Genomic DNA, 24,662 nt, shown 5'->3' with positions numbered 1-24,662 from the left:
CTTAGTAAGGTGTAGTTAATTATGATAACGAAATCGATCGATAACGAGAATCACATTGTTTAATGATACAATAATAATAATAATTATTATTATGAGAACTTAATTGAAAATAAAAAATAAGTTGCCACAACAAATGAAATAGAACTTTTTAATTGGGCGCAAAAATCAATAACATATATTAGAAGCAATACGTGCACCTTAAAACTCATATATATATATATATATATATATATATATATATATATATATATATATATATATATGGGTCAGGATATTCTTACACTGGTGTAAGAGTTAGAAGTCTTACACTCAATCTTGACCATTGATCCACTTGTATCCAATGACTCACATTACTAAAAAATTTGAGCCCTTAGATATAAATGGGATCAGTGGACAAGATTAAGAGTGTAACTTACACGGGTGTAAAATGATCCTAACCCTATATATATATATATATATATATATATATATATATATATATATATATATTTTGTAATACACGTTAAAACTCATTGATTACTGATTTGGGAACAATATTGTCAGAATCAGATCAAGCATTACATTTTGGAGTTATTACGAAATACTGTTGTGTCAAAGACTTTGAGAAAAAATCGTGTTCTTGGTATAGAGAGCTTGGACTGCAATATGGTGCCAATGGTATATATTAGCTTCCTCTTCACTTCTCTATTTATGCCACCCATTGAAACTATCTCAGCATATGCAGCTGGTTCTTTGTTACCTTCAAACGATATTTTCACTGACCCCTTCAATATGACCATCACAAACTGCACATTTATATTCACAACACAGGCATGAATTCACAATATGGCTCACGGAAGTGAATTACTCTGATATTACTAGCTCCACCATTATTTTTACTATTGAGAAACAAGAGAAAGCCAATTAAATTTTCTGCCACTAAAATTACCACAATTGGGGAGTTTAGCATTTTAAGATATTAGATTTATAGGTCCTATCTTAATTTGATGTTGGTGCCTGACTCTAATACCATAGGTGGTGATATGGGTTGAACCCGGTCAATCCGTCAACCCATCAAAATAGGGCAGATTGGGTTATACATTTCAATCCATCAACTCATCTCAATCCGCTCCGCTTAGTTGTGAGTCAAAATAGGTTGGTGGCGGGTCAGGACGGGCTAGCCCACAGGGTAGCTTTGTTTCTTTACTATTAGGTAGTATTTTATTTGTTACAAAACTTTTATGATATATATATATATTTTTATTTTAATACTCCCCTAGAAAAAATAAAGAAGAAATTTTTTATTAATGACAAAAGTTATCTATAAATGGACGTAAAAATAAGTCCCTAAAAAATATCTGACTGAATATTAACTTATATTTAGGCTTGAGACTGGAATTTTTTTTTAAGGGAAGTGTGAATAAAAATAAGTAATATTATAAAATTAATAAAATATAATTTATTATTTTTTAATTATTTTTATTTTTTAGGCGAGTTGGTGGGCTCACATCAAAACGGAGTGGGTTGATATTTTCAACTCATTATCAAATGGCGTGTCGACACCGCATTTCAATACAAAATATTTTATATTAAATCTATGAATTCTTTCATTTATATATTTATCACTTAGGATAAATTATTTTACCTAATTTTTTTATGTCTACTTTGCCTATCAATCTCCAATACCTTTAGATTAGAATCTCTATAAAAGTGTTAGAGAGTAGTAAGCAAGAAAAAAAAGTAAGTAGAAATGTAAAATAACCTATCTCTTGGTACATTCCTTACTTGAATTTTCAAAAAGAGACTTTACGGTAATATTTCACACAATAATAGTGGACTTATTAGTGTGCGGGGTCCAAGCAAAGGATGGTTGGTGATGTGTGCCTTCAGCATCAATCCATGATCAGAATAAAGATGGGGTGCTTACTACTGCTCTAGAAGTGCAATCAACAGAGGTACCCCACTTCTTCCACTATCATCCTTCGTTTTCCTTTCACACTTGATATATACCAAGTAGGAAGAGAGAAGCTGGAAATATCAATGGTTCTATCACCTCTTTTATTTAATTAATTAAACCTGATTCATTGAACTGATCCCCTATCTTAATTTAATCATGACAATATTTGAAATATGATGTCATAGATTTCCCATCTCATTAATTTATTCTTGTGATCTGGTTTCATATACCTTTGATTATATTAAACAGCACTAAAATATTGCACTCTACCCTGCAGTCACTGAACCAGCCAACTAGCCTGTCTTCTTTAGCCAACTTGGTTAATTACCTATTTGGATCACTTTATTTCATTTTCAAAATAGTTTATATAATCACAATATTTTAAAGACAGACTTTGACTAAGCTAATACAAACAAATTAATTTTTTTTCCCAATGCCGAGTTGCATGAGGATTAGTAATTATCAATACTTAAGTTTGTGAAAATTTTTCTAGACTCCATGATTAAACTAAACAACTGAAAGGCAGAAAGGAAAAGGGAGCAGATCTCTCAACTGCTGAACAATCAAAAGCATGTATTTCTGAATATTCATAATAAAAACAAAATTGTCAAATTTAAAGTTGGATCCAATTTTACATGTAATTTAGATTCCTTAAGCTTTGCTAAAAATTGTCTTGTTGAGAGTAATCTAGCATGATAATGCTAAACGGTTGAATCATTAACTAACTTACATCCAAGTTTACCAGAGACCAAAAAAAACCCAAAACTAACCTACATATAAACAACAAAATCATAATATTTGTGCCAACCCCAAAGGGATTCTAACAAAGCTTGAGTCCAAATTTCATAAGCTTTATTTGATCAAAAATACTCATTAGAGAGAAAAATAGAGTATTGCATACCTTTTCAGGTTTTCCGATGATTGTGGAGATAGCTGTGGTGGCTTCAGAAAAGATGGGATCTGTGTCAACTCCATCTAAGTTAATATTGGTGGAGATGTAAAGGCAAGGCATCTTCTTCCTCTTTTTCTTGTGACTCTTCCTTTTCAAGTTCCCATTTATTGCAATCCCATCTTGTGTGTATATATATACATGTATAAAGGAATGTAAAGCTGGATTTCACTGTTTCCACCAGACACAAGTTGATAATGAATTGCTTGGCTTGGACCACATGTTCCAGAGTACCTTTCCTTTTCATTTTCATGAAAAGGAAAAAAAAAAAATGATTTGTTGACTTTGTCTTAGCTGGTTTAATTAACTTGCCGCAATTCTATCGAATTGTGATAGAATGAGTATTAGATAGACCTAGAGTCTAAGATTTTTTACCATATATTATTCAATTTATATATGATTTGGATGTTATACCCAACAAAGAAAAGTTATTAAATTTTAAATAATTTAATAGAATCTAGACTATTAATAACTTTGATCCATTTAATGCTGCCCTTGTAGAAGAATCTATAGAAGTTTTTTCCCCCTTCATTGCATGGCTCAAACTCTGACATTTGTTATTAAGGGAAATAAACTCCTTACCACTTCAAATGGTAACAATAAATCTTTTCTAATGGCTTAGGTTGTTTATTGAATAATCACACCATGATTAAATTAACCCTACGAGATGCAGTTGACTTTCAATCATATATCAATTATGTATATTAAATTTATTTAATTACTATAACAACTTTGTTATTTCATCCAACTCATTCAACAATTGGTTGCAACCAAAGTTTGCAAGGTTATTGGACCCATAGGTCCCAATTAGGCCAGATCGGAATGGTATGTTTTTAGAGATATATAAAATTATTAATGTAATCTTATTCGATAGCTTAAATTTTTGGGTTGAAATAGTTCTTTACATGATATCAAAGCTTCAATATCACGGGTTCGATCCTCACCCTTTAAACCCATATATAGACTCTCATGTGAGGAGCATATTAGAGATATATAAAATCATTAATATAACATATTCACCCAATAACTTAAGTTTTTGAGTTAAAATAATTTTTTTACATATGCATTGAGGAATTAATGTTCATTCTACGACTATTTAATTTGTGCGTATGTGATGATAAGTGAGTTTCACATTTAAAACAAGGATCAAATTTGAAACTTTGATTAAATCGGATAACGTTCAATATAAAAATTATTGATTCATTCTATCCCAATATATATACATATATTAATTCATGGTTCGACTGATTCAACCAATTAGCAGTCCAATCCCATTTTAAACCATTGATTTGATGCCACATGCAAGTCAATTAAACAACAAATATTTAATATGGTCCAGGACCACTGAATTTTTTGGTACTTCCTCTCACACTATTAATTTTTTTTTTCTTTTTTTATCCCTGTTATTTCTCCTCTTTTTCAATTTTATCCTCCTATTTATACTAAGGGACCACCTAAAAAATGGTGTTCCCCGTTCACAAAAAATAATCTCCTACTTTGGTGCTCTCTTAAAAATGGGAATATCATATAGTCCGTTTTTTATTGAAAAATTATAGATTTAATTTTTTTTAGTAAAATATTATTTACTGAGTAATAGAAGTTATAGACTGATAAAAGTTACAGTAAATAATAAATATTACATTTTCATTGCTTTACTATATAAGTCAGTGACTTATATTTTTCAAGTTATAAATTTTTTTATTTAATTAGTAATTAAAAAATTCATCTTTATTTTTCAAGAGAGTAAATTTTCTCATGTGTCAATTTTAAGTGATTTCGGCTGTTTATCGACAAATTGATTATGATGGAGAATAATAGAGAAAAAAATGTTAGGATAAAGATAATAGGAATAAATATTTGTTGTGTCATTTTAATAAAATTATTGTGTTTTGATTATTTTTTTACCTTCTCTATTCTCTATCATTTGTCAATAAACAATCCATATCACTTTACATGATGTTAAATAACTCGTGAGAGCAACGAAGTGCAGAAATGAATTAACTTCAACGATTTTTATACTTTCTAATTATCCTTTGGGCACAATATCTTTTACCAAATCTTTTAATGTCACTCGTTAATAGAAGACTACTGTAAGCATTAATGATGTATTTCTTTATATTTCTTTATATCTTTATGATATATTTCTTTGCCGTTATTTTAATCTTTAATATTATATTATTTATTTGATGGCTTTGTTGTGCTACCTCAGAAACTCTCTTCAGTATCTTTCAAAAAAAAAAAAAAAAAAAACTCTCTTCAGTCTTCTGACCAAGTAAAACATAAAAATTACAAATGATAGCCAGGTCAAGTCTCTCCCATCAACAGGTCATGGAGGGGAATAAACAAAAGGCCTCCATATTCTACAATAATCAAACATGAAATTCAAAGCATTTCTATGATGGCTATGCGTGCGTAACGTGTTGTCTCAAGAGTTCTCTATACTCGGCACTTTTCATGCATCTACCACATATATACCTTTTTATTATTCTTTTTACCAATAGTAGATTTTTTTTATAAAAAAATCATGATATTTTAGGGAAATCAAAATATTTCATGTTCGTTAATGATTCTTTTATTCAATTTTATGAATACCAACTATAATGTATATTAATTATTTTATAATGCTTTTACCCACACACAAAAATTTATTTTATAATGCATTGTAATTTCATATAATTTTTTTTTCCAGATGTTTTAGCCACGTATACACCTACATCTTTTTCAATTTTTATTTAAAACTACCTTCATTACTGTTTTTATTAAATTTAACTGTATTTTTCATTTTTGTTTTTGGGGCTTCGAAGCCAATTTTTTGTATTTTTATTTAATTAATTTCCTAGCTCTTTCTGTCCTTATTTTAGCCAATTTTTCTTGGAAATCGCCGAGGTCCCTTATAACAAGAAATCCAATTTTTTTTTTTTTTTTAATTATGTTGCTTTTAATTTTTTATTATATCAATTATGTCGCTTTTAATTTTGTTAATTTCTTATGAATCATGAACATGTGCATGCATGTTTAGGCAAGTTCAATATTCTGATAGAGATTCGTTGACAACTTTTTTTTTTAGGGTAATAATAGCATTGACTTTGAATTTATAACCTCTCGTTACTATACCACTCCTACTAATTTAGATTATTGTCATATCTTTAACCTTAACATGTTACTTTATATAAACCGCCCAAATCCTTCACTTCATTCCTAATGGCTTAGACTATTTTCATATCTTGAACAGTATCTCTCTTAACGCGAAAATAAGAAGCAATGATAACATAGTGTGGAGACCACAAAATGAGCCACGACAAAATCAAAGTTTAAAGACTCTTTCTTCCTTTTTTGGCTAAGAAACTTGTTGTACTCTAAGGGCACTATCAGGTCATATTCTTATTACTGGGCAAACGGCTTGGCCTTAAGTTAGTTCAATTAGAAGTGCTGCACAAGTATGACGATTGATATAGTCACACATTCAAGAATGTACAACCATTATTAAATATTAGGAAAAACATAATTGCTTATCTCTTTTTCAAAATTTTGAATCATTTATATCCTTAACTTGAATTTTTTTTATCACTTATCTCGGGGTCAGTGATAAAGAAATTTTAAGTTAGGAATATAAGTGATAAATTTTTTTTAAATAAAAATATAAATAATTTAAAAATTTTAAGAGGGAATAAGTGATTCCAGATGAAACTTATATGAATGTTTTTGAAGTTTCCCTAAATATTATTAGGGATATTTGTTTCTCCTTTTACAGGAAAAAGAAACAGTATTCATGTCCAAACATAAACTGTGGGACCCACAAGCCAAAAGAATAAAAAAACAAATATTAATCAACAACATTAAAAGCTTGTGTCAGTTGGAACGGGAGAAAAACAACACCCATATTATTATTGGGGTAAGGATCATTTTACACCAGTGTAAATTACACTCATAATCTTAGCCGTTAATCCCACTTATATCTAAGGGCTCAAATTTTTTAGTAATGTGAATCATTGGATACAAATGGATCAATAGTCAAGATTGAGTGTAAGACTTCTAATTCTTACACTGATGTAAGAATATCCTGCCCCTTATTATTGACTTGAGGATTAATGGCTAGTCACACATTCAAGAATGTTCAACAATTATTAATATTATTATTGAGTTTTCATAAGAGTGGTTTCAATGAGTTGATGTCTAGCCTGAGTTCAATTTCAATAATACAAGCAACATTGGTTCAAACAACTTACAACATGCTTGGTTATTGAATTATTACATTTGACTTGGCAATTAGCCTCTTAGTTGTTAGTATCTGAATGATTATTATTGTTGTCGACATCATTATTACCATAAACCACCGCTGTTGACTCAAGAATCTGCAAAGTGTAAACAACATTAACAACATCAGATTAAGTTGATTGAATAACCAAACTAAAATATAATGCCTCTTTTGAAATACTTTATGGACACACATTCAGCTATAGTGATTCAGCTCAATTTTATGTAGAAGCAGTAGTTCCTCCCTGAAATCATAAGGGCATTGTAGTAAAATGCAAAAAAAAAAAAACCATCTTTTTCTAAATGTTGTTGTGTTAGTTGAGTAGTTTGGGAAGTGTGACCATTTTATCACACTTGGCAAAAAAATTTACCAGACTGCCACGCCAACAGTAAATTTTGCCAAAATGCCACGCTACACCCTTAACCGTCGTTGAAGAAGTCTGAAAATAATTAAGAGTTAAGATAAGATAATGCGAATTAGTTATATTTTCAGACTTTTTCAACGACGGCTAAGGGTGCAGCGTTGCATTTTGGCAAAATTTACTGTTGGCGTGGCAGTTTGATAAATTTTTTTGCCAAGTGTGACAAAATGGTCACTCTTCCGGTAGTTTGTTGCCATTCCATCCCTTCCTTATAGAGGATGTAACATTAATAAATGTACTTACTGTATCTACAATGTTCTCATCAACTTTGACTTCCTCAATCACATTGATAGATTCCTTGACAAAAGCTACTGAAACATATCCCCCTAGATGATTCATTAGTTTCCCCATCATGGATGCCCCAAGACAAGCATCAAACCCTTCAATACTTGGAACCATTGTTCTTTCATCAAAGCCACCCAGAGCATACCTACACAGTAAAAGGAGAAGTTTTTGAAGCATATATCAATCGATCACAGAGAATTCAAAACAGGAAAAGTGTATGGCTTTCTAGCATAGCAGTAGCTCTATTTATACAACTTTACCCTCCACATTTTTTTTCCAAAATGATTTTCAGATATGTTGAGAGACCACCAACAATTACTACAAGATTAGAGAAAAAGACTCTCTCTTTAAATTACTTTGGGCCCATATAGTTATAAATATTTAATATTGTTATAATAAATATAAAGAAAATATTTTGATATTCTAAAAAAAACAAGAATGAAAGAGAGAGAAAAGAAAGGAAAAGAGCAGGTTCCAATTCAGTGATGTGGTTTTTTTTTTCAACAAAAATAATAATTTAAAGTGATGTAATTATTTTATTGACAAAATGTAAATATAAATAAATCATAACGGAAAAATGAAAAAAAATAATATGACCAAAGCAGTTAAAGGAGACAATCACTTTATTGAGTAATATAGATGAATTAAACAAGCAGAAATTAAGCCATAAATGATAAATCTTACTTTGAATAAGTAGTTTCATTATATCCACCAGTAGCATAAAGCACACCATTGAGGTTCACAGCAGCAACAGCAAATCTCTGGAAATATAAAAGACTACTTAAGTTCACTACTCTTATAAGCTTTTCAAAGAAACAAAGGACCATTTATACTTATTCTGTGAAGCGAGAAGAAGAGACTCAGGTGGACAGATCCGAAACTTCATATTCTAAAAGTGACTAATACATAGAAGTATGAAAGTCATAAGGTCAATCATAGAACTTGATGCAAGGATATGGACTATATCATGATATAGCTTCCATTTAACACCTTATACCTACCTACATAGTCATCTCTTATACCAAGGCAACTTTGAAAAGTAAAATGTAAATGGAGAGCAACAACTAACTAAAGATTAATTCCCATTTGGTATGTTTAGAAGTGTAAGTCTCAAAGATAAGGTAAAACACATAAACCCTCATGCCATTTGCTGTTATCCGTACATATGTCTCTCAATCAAGCCCTGAAATATCTATAATTCGATATTCCAACTAAATCTTTTCACAAGGGGATCATATAACACCTATAAGCTTTACCTTATGTAGCATAGAACGTGTAGAGATCCACCTTCCAATGTCTATATCAAGCATCTCAATATCTGAAAAGCAGTTAACTCCATTGACACCACCAGCTGCAAATGTTTTGTTGATCAAAGAAACTCTAGCCAAGCTTCCTTTCTTCTGATTCATAGAGGGGCACAAGGTCCTTTTGTAGGGAATTGAACTGTATGATTCAACTACATATACAAGGAGATAAAAATGTTGGCAAAAATTTCATCCCAGATAAAAAAAAATTTAGAAAACTCAGAAAGATCTCAAACCTGAATCATCCCAAACACAACCATTTCCAGCAACAGAAACATAAAGCTCACCCTTCAACTGTATTAATGAAGCATATGATTGAACTGAGCTCATAGGCTTGATAACATATTTGATCACATTCTGGGAAGGACAATACAAATTCATAGCTAATAACCATGATTCTCCATCATAACCTTCTATTAAAAATAATGATTCCTTAGGATCTAAATGCTGCTCAGCAGATGTCTGGTTAACTGTCGTCTCAACATGTGTCAGATGAGGACTAAATGCAGATTCTAACATTGTACATCGATCTTTCAGATGCTGAATTTCCAATGCTGCCTCCATCTGGTATGACATAAATACAAATATGATATAGGGAAAGGCTTACGATATGAAAAATAAAAAAACTGTGTCCAATTAAAGGTACTAAGGATGCTTATGGCTTCAGCATCACTGAGATAATCCCACTAATTTTAAACCATTGGGACCCATTTGTTTCTCTTTTTCACTGCTTAGCTGCTATCATGCAGTAGAAATTAGACCAAAATTTCGTGAAAAAAGTGGGTCAGCTAAGAAGAAAAATTGGAATCAGGTAACAGAATGAATAACAAGAAGAAAACCAGCATGTGATCTGCATATTTGTGGATTTCAAACAGTTGCAGAACTTTAAAATTCAATATGGGGATAATTATTTAACAAGAATCCATAAATGAGGTAAATTGAGAAATTCCACATATACGGTCAATTTGTATGAATACCATATACATTTTTATGCATGCCAGCGATATACTTAAAAATGCTAGGGATGAAGAAACAGTTGAAAGATATGATAACTTTAGCTGGCATCTATAACATAGAAAATAGTACCAGTTTCTGCTCCAGGTAACAATTCTTCTGTGTTTGTATTTTCTTGAAAGCCATCAGTTCTTCAGTTTCTTGCATCAACTACAAATGCATTAAGGTTAGTAGGATTGAAAACAATTAACTTATACCATTAAACATATTTTCATTCATCAACCTCAACCACCTGGTCTATGATGTATTGATACTCAAATGGAGGACTGGAACTCTCTTCGTTCTTCTCTGAATCTGCTGGTACTTCCAGACAACCCTTTTCCACATAGCACATATTATTCTCATCATCAGTGTCTTTTACATTGTCTGTTAAAGAGAGTTCTTGATTTTCACGGGCAAGAGCCAATTCCTTTAGTTTCATATATATAAGGTTCTTCTCATCCTGGTTTACCTCCTTCACAATTGTGTGTCTATCCAATGGCTTGATTTCAGTGAAATCTGTTCTCCTACTTGAACTGGTAAAATGCTTTGTCTCTGATTCAAGTGTTTCAAATGCTTCATCTTTTTTCTGAGTTTTGCATGATGGAGGACATGGAGATACAGTTCTCAACTTCATTGTACACCGTGATATAGGGGTACCAGGGGCAATTGCTAAACACACTAGCAAAGACATTAGTTTACTTGTTTGTCTATGATCTAGCTCAAACCAGAAATGGTTATTGGTGTAGTAGTTGCCTCCAATTACTTGTCCAAATTGATCTTCAGACAGTGGTTGGCAGTGAAGCCGGACACGAATTTGCACCTTAAAAAACATTAATAACAGAAAGGTATTAATGTAAGTGTCTTTACATGAATCATTACCACCATTTTCTTGAACCATATGAATTAGAGTTTACCAAGTGATACCTGAGCCGGATATTGTGTTCTCTCTGAACAATCAGATGTCCATGCATAAGGGTCTATATACATTTGACCCTTACTAGATGCCTCATAAATTCCATAAAGCTTCCTATCACTATAGTTGAACAGAAACACAGGCAACCCAGGATCAATGTTCTTCACATAGGAAAAATGCTGAGCTGGTAAGCCTGGTAAAACAAATAAAAATTCCCATGAGTTAATGATAACATAAATCCCCACCCTCAAAATTAGGGGAATTCACTATAACGCTGTCAAAAGTGACAATTTTATTTGGTAAAACAAATGATTGTATGATATTAATCATACTAATTTAAAATATATCAATGTTGCCATGTCATATAGAAAGAAGACTTCTTGTATGGGCAGAACACATTGTCAAATTTCAAATGCAAAAATATTATTGTTCCATTCATCGTTTTAGGCTCATACTAATAACTATATTAGTCTATTAGAAATGCTAGCATAAGAGCTATAAAATGCAAAAGACTAACCAAAGAGTTGCTTTGATTGACATTCTTTTATTGTCCTGTTTTTGCAACCAAATATGACACCACCAAGTTGATTCTTCCCCAAATTTCTGCCACATACAGAACTGACCACTGAAATTGGAGACATAGGCAGAGTCCCGCTGACATTAAAAGTTTGTGTTTTCCTCCCTGACCACATCCTGGCACAAGAGGATAAAACTTATTTCATTAACAATCTATGCAAAAATCGAGACCATAAAGAAATGTAAATTATCAATATGCTGGCAATATGAAATGAACAAAAAGTCCAAGCAGTTAAAATGTAAAATAAATAAAGATTTTTTATTATTATTAAATACAAAGCAGATTCATAAATGTCATTATAAAAGTTGAACATTGTAAAGAAAATGAAAGTACTGGGGCAAATGATTGTATATTAGACTAGATAAATTTAATTGAGCATCAACTAATGTTGACTTCACACTAGTCGTTGAGGTTTACCATGACAGCAATTGAAGGAGCAAAATAGAAACTTGACACAAATAATTTGCCAACAATCACAATAGAAAATGTTACAAGCACCAATTCAGTCCGACACATGATCAGATAAAAATAACAGAGAAAAAAAAGTGTCTGTATTTTCCCTCACTAAATTTTCTAGCACACCTAACAAAAATAATGATCAGAAACGTAAGCAAAAGAATTGAGAGGGAAAGAAATGTACTTAAAGTAAGTTTGTGTGAGAGATTAAGGCTTGCAAAGAAAACCCAACACAAAGCACCAAAAATGAGGAACTGCTTATATAGCAAACGCGCATGTAAATATGTTGTTGCTGTTATCAATCATGAGTTTTATGTTTTTGTTGTTGCTAAATATGTTGTACTATTTTGATAATTATTAATTGTTTATTAATCAATCAAGCAACTTAATCACAATTCACAAGTAGACAATATTGAATAATCTATATATAGAATTTGCATAAATAAACAGTAAAGTGCCTAATTTTTTTGTTTGCATTCAGATTAAATCTAAATTAGACATTCAGTAATTTAATTGATTTGATAATAACAAATTATGTGTAAAATTGCATATCTAAACACTGACATGACTTTTTTTATTTATTTACTAAGTTTCCATGTACTTGCAATTGATTCGGTTTACTGAAATTCTCTGTTTTTTGTTACTTATAGTTAATTATTTTTAGACTTTTTATCTCAATTTGATTTTTTTTTTACCTCATAAAAAGCAATTTGTTCTTATCATTGAAGCCTTTTTTTAAAAGATAATTTATCATTAGTTATATGAGGTGCATCAGAAAGTGTAAATCTACAAGAAAATGGAGTCACGAAAAAAGATTTAGTCTTAAATAAAATTCTGTTATAATAAAAGAGAGAAACATTGTTATCAAAAAAAAAAAAAAAAAAAAAAGAGAGAAACATTGATGTATAAAAAAAAGGGAGAGAGAGAGAGAAACATTGATATTTTACATATACTGCATTTTATGTAGAGTTATATTCATCTTATTTTGTATAAGAGAAATAAATTTTCTACACATACAAAAAAGGGATGAGTCCCACCTATTTTTTTCTCTTCTCTTATCTGTGGATTCCACTTGTAATTTTAATTTTATAATATGAGATAAACATTTTCCTATAACATAAGAAAATTATTTCCCTGAGTATTATAAGAAAATTCAAAGACATGCTTCTTGATGGAGAAAAAACAGAAAACATGGCATGACACATTACTTTTGTCACTCTCTGACTTGATTATTAACATTTGAAGAATAAAAAAAGAAGAAGACAGTTTTACATGTGATTTATGCTAGAAATGGATTTGGCATTTCCTTGTGAAATGGCAATGATATGTAGTGATACAACACTAATTATTCATTAGTAATTTAGTAATATTCTGTTTGCATTAATCTTACATTTTTTTAAAGAAACAAAAACAGAACATCAGACATGGCTTTGATCAAATTACAAAGAATCGCAAAGAAGGTCTTGAATTCCTTCTATTGAAAGAAAAAAAAAATTAGAGATGAAACTCCCAAAATACTTAACTCCTGTCTCCAAAAAAATAAATAAAAAAATTCTGCCTCTAATTGGCCTGTGTTTCAAAATTTTTAAGTCATTCAAGGGTAAAAGATTGGAATGAAATTTCCAATGTTTTGTTTCATTTTTTTGTCAAAAAAAATTCTAGAGATTAATTATTCCAAGGAAATATGCCCAAATTTTGATTTAATTTTCATTCAAATGAGAGAGGGGTTGTCTTTTATTATACAATATGGGCATCGTTGGACAAGTGGCTTTAATACTCAAGAGGAGGTGAATTGAGTTTTATATAATAACCCAAATAAATAAAGTAAATGATTAGGAATTAGTTAATGACTAAAAGAGATTAATTAGATGAAAAATCGAATTCTTTAAATTAAATCACTTTTCAAGGTAAAAGTGTGAATAGTAAAAGTTTCGTGGTAAAAATGCAAGTAGGCAACATTACCCGAAATAAAAAAAAAAAAAAATTAGTGGAAACCACTCCATAATTTTAAGAGCACAAAATCATACGTTAAATACTTGAAGTTAGTAAGTGAGAAAGTGAGTTAAGCTAGGAGGGTAGAAGAGTATTTACCCTTAGTAGATATTTTTCTAACTTAAAACAAAAGTCATTTCTCTTTCCTTTCAAATCCATTCCATCGTGACTTTCCTTGGTTGGCCGAGAAGTATACTGATTTTTCTTCCTTCTTTGTTCGACCAAGCCCTTTGGAGGGACCAAGTGATTCCATCTCCAATTCATCTTCTTCTACGAAACTACTCCATGGAAACCATCTCCCATCATTATCCTCATTTCGGATTTCTCCATCGATAGTCATGGAAAATGGTTTTGAAGCTTGAAAATCATCCCTCTCAACCTTATTAGAAGCCTCTAAGGTAATGAGACTCAAACTCTTTTGCATTTTCATGAAATTTCCTTGATTTAGGTTATTTCAATGGGTTTTTTTTATGATTGGATGATTAGTTGTGAAAATGAATATAAATGTCCTCACAAAATCTGTTAGGGAAACGTTCTTAGCATAGAAAAAGCATAACAACCATTGCTTTAATCAAGTTGAAATTTTAGTCATGAATAAAGTTTAAGATCCTTATTATTTAAGGCCTTAAAATGAAGTTTTTGATGGTAGTTGTATGCATGGTTGCTATTGTAGTTTTGGACCAAATGATATATTATTGGAAGATCAAGCATTGGACCGTTCCATTGAGCTAGACTTGGATTCTTCAAAATTCCAAGTATAAGGTGATATTGATTAAGGGGTTGTTGATTGACTGCATAGGCAAGGAAAATGCTATAGCACCTAACTTCAAAAGGTAAGCTTTCGGTCTTTGGGGTTAATCCCCCGTTTGTTCTACCAAACTCTAAGGGAGGGTGGTTCTTTCATATGGTATGTGGATATTAATTGTTATATGTTGCATGTATATATATGTATGTTTGTGTGAGGCATAAGACAATATTTTCTTATGCATAGTATGAGACGGTGTTTCCTCATATGGTATGTTGCAAGACGGTGTTTCCTTGCGTAATGTATACTTGTTATATTTTCTGGCCAGTAGGATTCATTATTGCACACATGCATTGAGATACATATTCTGATGCATATATATTATTGTATATTGTAGTTATCCCTGAAGTGAACTTAAGGGTGGAGGAGCCCTCCAAGGACCCCTAGTTTACTGATATGATTGATCTCTCCCCGTGTGGGGACTTACATTTCAGGTACAGAGCTCGATGGTTTGAGGCATCGCATGGCAGGAGGCCAAGATAGAGATAGTGCATGTTGCAAGAGACATGATTGCTATTATGCCTTGATGACATGATATATGATTTAGACTATATTTTAATATATGCATGACTGTTATTTTGATGCATATGACCCGATGATATGTTGTGAAGAGCATAGGAAATGTCTATGCCATCTAAATAGTCTATATGCAGTGTTAGTGAAATATATGTATAAGCTATGTTATTTGTTTATTTGCATTTCTTTTGATTAAGTGATGCAATTAAGTAAATAACTATGTTAGTATTATTTTGAGAAATGATATGTATTTGATAGCCTAAGTAATGGATTGCTATGCAATAAGATTCATGTATGCGTGTGACTTGTATAAAATATAATCAAATGTCAATTAGGTAACCTTTTCTCCATGGGAATAATCCTACAGCCTCCAAATACAAAGGAGACGCCGTCCAATTATTTTAAAAAGATGGGAGGCGCAAGAAAGCATTAAGTAGTTTTATTGAATAAGAGATGATTAATGAATTGAAATAAAATTGAAAGAGAAAAAGTTTGTTCACGATTTAATTAAGGCTATTAGTGAGCTATAAAGTAAGCTTCCACGTTTAACTTAATTAAATACGTTGCGCTTAATACCATATGTGATGATAACAAACCGGTCTGGAACGGGGTGTTACATTTTACAAAATCTTTTCGCAAAGTACTTCCTCTGATATTTTAAAGAGCGTTTCTTCAATAAAATGATTTAATAAGAAAAAATCTAAGTGTGAGAGCAAGTGTGTGATCAATAAAGTGAGCAAGCCAATAGATAGACACAATCTAAAAATGCAATTTCAATACTAAAGAAAGGAGTTTAAGGTTAGAGAAATTGCAAACTAGATGTATCTTGGTTCGGTCACCACCACTGTGACCTACGTTCAGACTGAAGTCGCTCGATCAAACTTTTTCACTAGCTATCAAGCTTGAGGGTGCTTGACAAACCACTACAACCTTTCAAGACTTCGAGCTCTTGATGCCTTACAATTTTTCACTCCAAATTTTCTTAGGAATTTGGTGACCTCTCAAGTGTAAAGGGTTAACTCCCTAACTATTCAAGAAATCAAATGGAGGTGTTTAACAATGGCTAAGTACTCTCAAAGTACAGATTATACAAGTTGAAAAATTATAGGTGTTGACACTCTCACAAGAATAAAGCTCAAAGAAAGTTTATGATCAAGATGACAAGAATAAAGCAAGTAATATGATTTAAATGAAGAATAATGATAAAGAAGAAGTGTCCAATCAATGGAACAATGATTCCTATTTATATAGGGCTCCCATGGGTGTTTATCCACTCATTTCCGCAAACTAGCCATTTTATAGCCGTTATTTTTGTCTTCTGCACAATGGGTAATCGGTTACCATGTTTGGGTAATCAATTACCAACCTATTAAAAGGTTGGATTTCGTCCCAAAATGATTTTCTTATGATTTAAATCAATTTCAAATACTTTTAATCATTTGATAAACATTTAAAGATAGATTTTTATGCTATGAGTAAATTTAAATGCAAACGATGATTTAATGCATGTATTTGAAAAGTGCTTTGAGCTTTGTTCACGTAAGAAATCAATTTTCCTTTCAAATAGTCCTATGTCCTAAGATATATCACTTTGAGGTTGCTTGGACTTAGAGTCTTCTCTTGAAGCTCGAGTCTTGATCTTCTTTAAACTTCTTTTTGATTGTTGCATTTTGAAGCTTTCTTTCCATGCTTGTTTGTTATCATCAAAATTCTTGAATCTTCATATTCTTTACATAGAGTGCATTGGTTCCACATGCATTAGTCTTGTTGTTGTGTAAAAATAAAAATATCAATATTATTAATAAATTATAAATAAGATTAAATATAAAAATAATTATACTATGAATATTAATATAATAAAAAAAATCAAAATTTTATCCTTTTTTATACTTGTGTTGTCATGCAACTATTTATCTTATGTGCATCAAATGCAACCTAAGTCTATTTTGGTTTTAAGAGAAATACCAGAATACGTACTATTGTAAAAAGGAGAGAGACCCATGGGTCATAATTCTACTAATGGATGCTGGTGTGGAGGAAAGGCCGAAAGTAAATGTTGACAGGAGAAAAATAAAGATAATTGTATAAATTAGTTTGTTGACTAAGTTACAAACTAATTTAAATGGATTAAAGAATTATTTTTTTTATAGAGATTTTGGATTTTAGAGATTAAATTAATAAAATTCATCTTTGAGGAACTAAATTATTAGAAAGTATGATTTAAATAAGGTTTTATTCTTAAGTCTTTGTTCTCATAGACGAATATTACTTGAAATATTCTTTAAGGGAAACTTTAATTTATGTCCTAGGGTAACATTAATCTTTTTAGCGAGATTGTGCTTATGATGCAAATATAATTTTATATATAAAGTTGACGTTAAGAATTAAAATATATATATATATATATATATATATATATAGCCATAACAAAAAAAATAAAACTAGAAATTAAAAAACAGCAAATCGCCAAATTCAATTGACTAATTCTATATTGAAAACCCAAATAACCACAATAAGCAGTCGATATTTTGTTTACAAAATTGCCCCTAATTTTAACATTGTTAATTTCCATACCTTTTGAAAATTGTGGTTAGTCCTCTTCAGTCACTTTCCCTAATTATGCATAGGATTAATTGGAACCAGAGCATGTTTAAGAGGGTTAAACATCAAACAAATTAAAATTAATTAATGTTCTATTTTTGTCCTAAATTTTCTCGAAGATATACTTAATTTTATTGTTCAATGCTTCAAAGTTCAGAGTATTTGTTTGGAACTTTGACCAGGAATTGACAAGTCATCCATGACCTTTGAATCAGTGTTGTTAAATCTGACCCGGGCATCGACCCGGTCAGGGTACTGGTCGGATTGGTGGGTCACTGGTCGGACCGATTGATCCGGATATATATAGATATATAAAAATATATATAAATATGAACATATAAATTCAATTATATTCTCCATATCTAAAATAAATTAAACAAGGTTCACTAAATAAGCTCAAAAATATGAAGTATAAATAAATAAAAATTCATGCTATTAATATGTCAATTTAAATTATAACTCAGAATCCCCATAAACATACCTCTCAATGACATTGAATTCATATTTTTCAAATTCAACTACATTAAAATGACATATGTCACATTCTCTAATTTATTATTCTACAAATTGCTTCAGTATTGGAAACTAAGAGGTCATTGTAGAAGAGTATACTAGCAAATAAAATTACAAATAGTTTTTAAAATGAGTTTTACATTTTTTTTATAAGATGAAACAATTTTTTTTATTTAAAAAAAATGCATGACCCGACTGGGTCACCGGGTCACTGGGTTTGGCCGATTTTGTCCGGGTTTTGACTGGGCCGATGCATGACAGGTCCAATTCTTGACCCGAATCGGTCTGATGACCGGCTCACCAGGTTCCGGGTCGACCCGGCCGGGTCGGGCTGGGTTTTACAACAGTGCTTTGAATAGTATATTACTAGTGTATTATGTGCGATGCACGGGAAAAAATCGAAATTTACTTCGGCCGTGGTTGGTTAAGCTTTAAAAGAAATTAAAAACTTCATCTTGATATGAAGCCCTGAATGGTACATTGGTGAAGGTATAAATGTGAAGGAACAAAAATGAAAAAATGCAGCCTTTTTACTGAATGAACTTTAAATGTTGAGGACTACCCCCATATCTATGATTAGATTTATTGCTTAGAGTAGAACCAATGTGTCTAAACAGAATCAAATCAACTACACTAATCTTTGAAATACTTCCTTGTAGACGATGTTAAAATTACTATTTGTAACATAACCATTATCGTCAAGTATCAATATCTTCAATCCTTATTTTCTCTTTACTCTTGATAGTACGACATATAATTGCCCATGACTGAAGACAAGCCTAGGGAGATAAATTCCACCTAACAATCAGCCAATTTTTACGCAAGCAAATTGATGCACCCGAGCTGACTAACTTGAATTTGACTTTTTCATAATTTATTCCATAATTTAGGGCTTTTCAATAATTCTCTTTTTGTTATTTTTAGATTATGTTGAGTGTTCATTGATTGTGCGTTATCTTCTTTGATTGCGCATAAATCTTTTGATTTTGTTTTGCTTTGTTTTTCCTATTTAAGGCTTGGAGAACCCTATTTCTATTTGGTTGTTTTTTATTGATAAAATTTAGAAAAGAGAAATAGAATTTCTTGCTTTGATTGTCACATAAATGGTTGAACAGAACAATGGTGGTCGAGGTCGTGGACGATGAGGCGACGGTGGCGACAGAGGGCGCGTTAACACCCTTAACGACAATGACAAACAACCATACATCGACGCGCAAGACACCATAGTTGTAGCTGTAATGGCAGAACAAGGTAGATGAATTCAGGAGCTCGAACAACTGTTTGCCCTAACACAAATGAACGAGTCAGATGAAGGAAGGGAATCTGAAAGATCATCTCGTGAGGAGAAAAGAAGTGAAAACACATTATGGAACCAAGAGCGACAAGGACGAAGTCAACCTAGTAATCCATCCTTTTTTGCTAATATTGGGATGAAGATTGAGATCCCGGAATTCGAGGGCACCACTCATTCAGATGAGTTCATCGACTGGTTACACACCGTCAAAAGGGTATTTGACATCAGAGACTTGACAGAAGACCAGAAGGTCAAACTGGTCGCTAACAAACTGAGGAAGCATGCCTCAATTTAGTGGGAACACATTAAGAAGCAGTGAACCAAAGAAGGGAAGTCGAAGATTAGGAGTTGGGGTAAGATGAAGAAACTGTTGCAACAAAAATTCTTACATATTCGTTACCGACATGAGGCATTTATTGAGTACCATAATCTCAAGCAGCAAGACCTATCAGTTGAACAATATATAGTTGAGTTTGATCGTTTGCAGATGCATTGTGATATTGCAGATGAAGATGAACAATTGGTTGCTCGTTACCTAGGAGGATTGCATACTGAAATCTCAGATGTTGTATACCTGCAACAATATTGGTCATATGAGGATGTATGTCGTCTAGCTTTGAAGGTAGATGAGTTGTGGTAGAAAAAAGAAGTAATTCAAAATTTCAACCCAGATTTTTTGATAAAATAAAGTTATCAAACTCAACAGCCAACACTAGTGCGGGGAAGGATCCTTATAACTTGGAACTAGTGAGCAAGGGGAGAGTGACCATTGGTGGAGCTAGCAAGACATGAACTACAGCGAAGAAGTGTTTCAAGTGCCAAGGTTTAGGACACTTCGCTGGTGATTGTCCAAACCGACAGTATTTTATTCTTGTTGATACTCCAGCCAATGATATAGGCCCCACCTATGATGAGTACGAAGAAGACCAGGTGGAAGAAGGGTCTGAAGAGGGATATATTATCTATGGTGATGTTGGAGAATCCTTGGTTGTTTGGAGGGTTTTGAGTGTTGACGTAACTGATGATGAGTTGTGGCTCCAACACAATATATTCCACACCAAGTGCGCTGGCGGTGGCAAGGTGTATAGTATGATCATTGATAGAGGGAGTTTCAATAATGTTTTCTCTAATACCATGGTCAATAAGTTAGGGCTGAAAATTGAGGAACACCCACAACCCTATAAGCTTTATTGTCTAAAGAAAGGAAGTGAGGTAAAGGTGAACAAGAAGTGCCTCGTGCAGTTTTCTATTAGCAAGAAATATACTGATGAGGTGTGGTGTGGTGTCATTCTGATGGATACATGTCGTGTCTTGTTAGGGATGTCGTGGCAATTTGATAGGAAGACGCAACATAATGCCTTCAAAAATACTTACACTTTCTATAAGGATCAGTTGACTATTACTTTGGGGCCTTCTGATTTGAGGAATGAGGTAAAGAATTCTATGCTATCCAGAGCACATTTCCAAGAAGTTGCTAATGCTATTGAGATATTTGCTTATGTGGTGATGGAAGAGAATTTTTGTGTTTCCAACATTCCATTATAGGTTAAGCCTTTGCTAATGTGGTCCCTGAGGAGATGCCACAAGAACTGCCACCTATGAGAGACATCCAACACTGCATTGATTTTGTGCCGAGAGCTATTATTCCCAACAGAAAACATATAGGATGAGCCTAAGGAGCATGGGAAGTTACACAAACAAGTGCACTAGCTGCTGAAGAAGAGTGTAGTGAGGGAGAGCATGAGTCCCGGTGCAGTACCTGCCTTATTGGTCCCTAAGAAAGATGGATCTTGGAGGATGTGTGTCAATAGTAAGGTTGTCAATCGGATCACCATCAAGTATCATTTCTCATACCTCGCTTTGATGACTTAATTGATCAAACTCATGGCGCAATAGTCTTCTCAAAGATAGACTTGTGAAGCAGTTATTATCAAATCAAAATATGACCTAGCGATGAATGGAAGACCGCCTTCAAGACAAGGGATGGGTTATATGAGTGGATGGTTATGCCATTTGGCTTATCTAACGCGCCAAGCACATTTATGTAGTTGATGAACCAGGTTTTTTGACCTTTTTTTGGTTCTTTTATTGCAGTTTATTTCGATTATATCTTGATATATAGCTCCTCTGTTGAGCATCACTTACAACATCTGAGGAAAGTGCTTGAAGCCTTAAGGGAACAGAAGTTGAAGGCCAATATGAAGAAATGTCATTTCCTCACCAACTCTATGACCTTTTAGGGATATATTGGTTCTGCTGATGGTATTAGGATGGATCCAGCAAAGGTTGAAGCTATTACCGGATGGGAGACACCTAAGAGCATACATGGCATCCAAAGCTTTCATGGTCTAACCATTTTCTACAGGAGGTTCATTCAGGATTTCAACACTATTATAACACCTGTTACAGGGAGCCAAAAACTTGATGCTCACCGGCAAGTGTACCGATCGCACAAGTAATATAATGAAGGAGTAGAGTATCGTCTCCACAGGGATTGTAAACCAAGTACCACAATAACCAGTCCCCTTAAGCTGAAAAATTCGGTTGTTTAGGAAAATAGTGAATTGATGGTAAAATAAAGACAAATATTTAAAATATAGAATTTTCAATTTAATAAGCAATGGTAAAGATTTGGATTTTTGAGAGAATAATAAAAGACATTGCAGCTAAGGTACACACACCATATGATCCCCACTTTAAACTCTGGATTGATTGACAATGTTCATTCAATTTAATAACTCAGACAAATTATCATCTAAAATAATTAGTTAAATCCCAATCTCTTTGCAATCTAACCCTTTAATCCAATTGGAACCCTAATTCCTTAGAAATCCCGCATGAAATTAAGCATTAACCGCGATAAATTAAACGACTGCAATCCACACAAGTCTACCCCTAGAGCATGCATAAATTGTTACTTTACCCCCTTTCAGAATCAAAACCCCAATATTCCTATTGTGAATCCTAATTCCCAAATTATTATCTCCTATTAGGATGATCAAGTCTAACAGAAATAATAAACAATACATACAGGCTAAAAATAAAATATGTTAAATTAGACGAGTAAAAATAAATCAATCCATCGTGAAAAAGGTTCACATAGGGTTTGTGACCCTAACTACAATAAAAGAAATTAGCCAGCCATAGACATGACTGACATAAAATTATAAAAGATAAAGATGAAAGAATGTAATTACAAAGAGAAGCTAAGAACAATCCTCTGCTCTTCTCCTCCTTCTGGAATCTTTGTTTTTCTCCGTCGTCAAAAAGTCCTAAAAAAGCCTTCACAGCGTCCTTTTAATTTTGGAATATGCCTCCATGCTGAAGTTCGCGCGGGTAGCGCCAAACTGGCGCTGCACCCGCGGCCAAATTTTGCACTAGGTTGGTTTCTCGCGTGGGTAGCGCCAAACTGGCGCGGCAATAGCGCCACTTTCATTTTTCAATTTTTCGTAATTCCCTATTTCTTCTTGCTTTAACCTGTAAAAATTATAAAAAATATGAGAAATAAACTGAAATGGAAAAACTAAATAATAAAAGCAATTAATATACAGTAAATGCTCTTTTATGACTAATTTCTTATCATTTTTGGCTTGAAAAACATCACATGCCAGAGGCACATCAAGGTTCATTCAGGATTTCAACACTATTATAACACCTGTTACACATTGTCTAAAATGAAGCATGTTTGAGTGAACTAAGGAGGCAGAAGCGACATTACAATTACTAAAGTGGAAGGTAACTGAAGCCTCCGTTCTAGTGCTGCCTGATTTTTCTGATGTTTTTGAAGTGTATTGTGATGCTTCTGGAATTGGCATTGAGGGTGTACTCAGTCAAAAGAATAAACTGGTAGCATTCTTCAGTGAGAAGTTTAATGAAGGCCGGAGGAAATATTCTACTTATGACAAAGAGTTTTATGCTATAATTCAGAGCTTGGAGCATTGGAGGCACTATCTAATTTTTAAGGAGTTTATCCTATTTTCTGATCATGAAGCCATGAAGTATATCAATGGCCAGCACAAACTGAATAAGAGGCACGCTAAGTGGGTGGAATTCCTTCAAGCTTTCAACTTTGTTATTCAACATAAAGCAGGAGCGCTGAACAAGGTCGCATCACTTAGCAGCAAGTACTCATTATTATACATTATGCAGGTGAAGGTTATTGGTTTCGATACCTTCAAGGAGTTATATGTCGATGATACTGATTTTAGGAATATTTGGGAGAAATGCAAGGTAGGGCCATATCTGCAGATTTTGATAGTTGATGGGTTCCTTTTTAAGGGCAACAAACTTTGTATTCCTCATTGTTCGCTGCGTGAGGCAATCATCCTCGAGGGACATTCAGGAGGGTTAGTAGGACACTTTGGTGTTGACAAGACAACAACCTTGATCTGCAAACACTTCTACTGACCCAGAATAGAGCCTAATATTGGTAGACTTGTGTAGACGTGCAACGTTTGTCATATTTCTAAATCCAAGGGCACCAATGCTAGCTTAAACTTACCCCTCTATGTTCCGACTGCACCGTGGGAAGATATCAGCCTTGACGTCGTGTTGGGAGAAATCTATGATTTAATAGATAAAATTAATGTTGATAGCGATCAATCCCCAGTCACGACGCAAAAAACTTGTTACGATCACAACAAGTATACCGGTCAAGTAATAAAGTAAGTGAGTAGAGTTATTGTTCCCATAAGGATTGATCTATCAAGCAATAAATTTTGTACGCGATCAAAGTTGGATCGACCTCAAGAGTTGTTGGGAATATGATTCAAATATAAAAACTCAAACTAAACTACCAAAACGAACCAATTTGTTCCTTATATCGACTTTTAAAATTTCATTCCTCATA

At 32.6% G+C, this 24,662-nt stretch overlaps 2 protein-coding genes across 2 annotated transcripts; both read right to left on the bottom strand.

Moving 5' to 3' along the window:
• Positions 1 to 270: 270 nt before the first annotated feature.
• Positions 271 to 3,078, bottom strand: LOC133317950 (uncharacterized). Its single transcript, XM_061519856.1, has 2 exons — positions 2,838 to 3,078; positions 271 to 785 (listed from the first exon to the last, which is right to left on the bottom strand). The coding sequence occupies exons 1-2, from the start codon at positions 2,946 to 2,948 to the stop codon at positions 558 to 560; spliced, it is 339 nt and encodes a 112-aa protein (XP_061375840.1). The 5' UTR covers positions 2,949 to 3,078; the 3' UTR covers positions 271 to 557.
• Positions 3,079 to 7,159: 4,081 nt separating this feature from the next.
• Positions 7,160 to 11,751, bottom strand: LOC133317928 (uncharacterized). The gene is made up of 9 exons (XM_061519828.1): positions 11,577 to 11,751; positions 11,071 to 11,252; positions 10,397 to 10,966; positions 10,237 to 10,314; positions 9,387 to 9,714; positions 9,103 to 9,302; positions 8,531 to 8,607; positions 7,805 to 7,991; positions 7,160 to 7,237 (listed from the first exon to the last, which is right to left on the bottom strand). Exons 1-9 carry the CDS (start codon positions 11,749 to 11,751, stop codon positions 7,160 to 7,162), a joined length of 1,875 nt encoding a protein of 624 aa, XP_061375812.1.
• Between the last annotated feature and the right edge of the window lie 12,911 nt (positions 11,752 to 24,662).

Source organism: Gastrolobium bilobum, unplaced genomic scaffold (genome assembly GCF_033153095.1).
Source record: "Gastrolobium bilobum isolate Gb01-03AN ecotype WA unplaced genomic scaffold, APGP_CSIRO_Gbil_v1 utg3981, whole genome shotgun sequence".
NCBI lineage: Eukaryota > Viridiplantae > Streptophyta > Magnoliopsida > Fabales > Fabaceae > Gastrolobium > Gastrolobium bilobum.
This window is presented reverse-complemented; position numbering and strand designations above follow the sequence as displayed.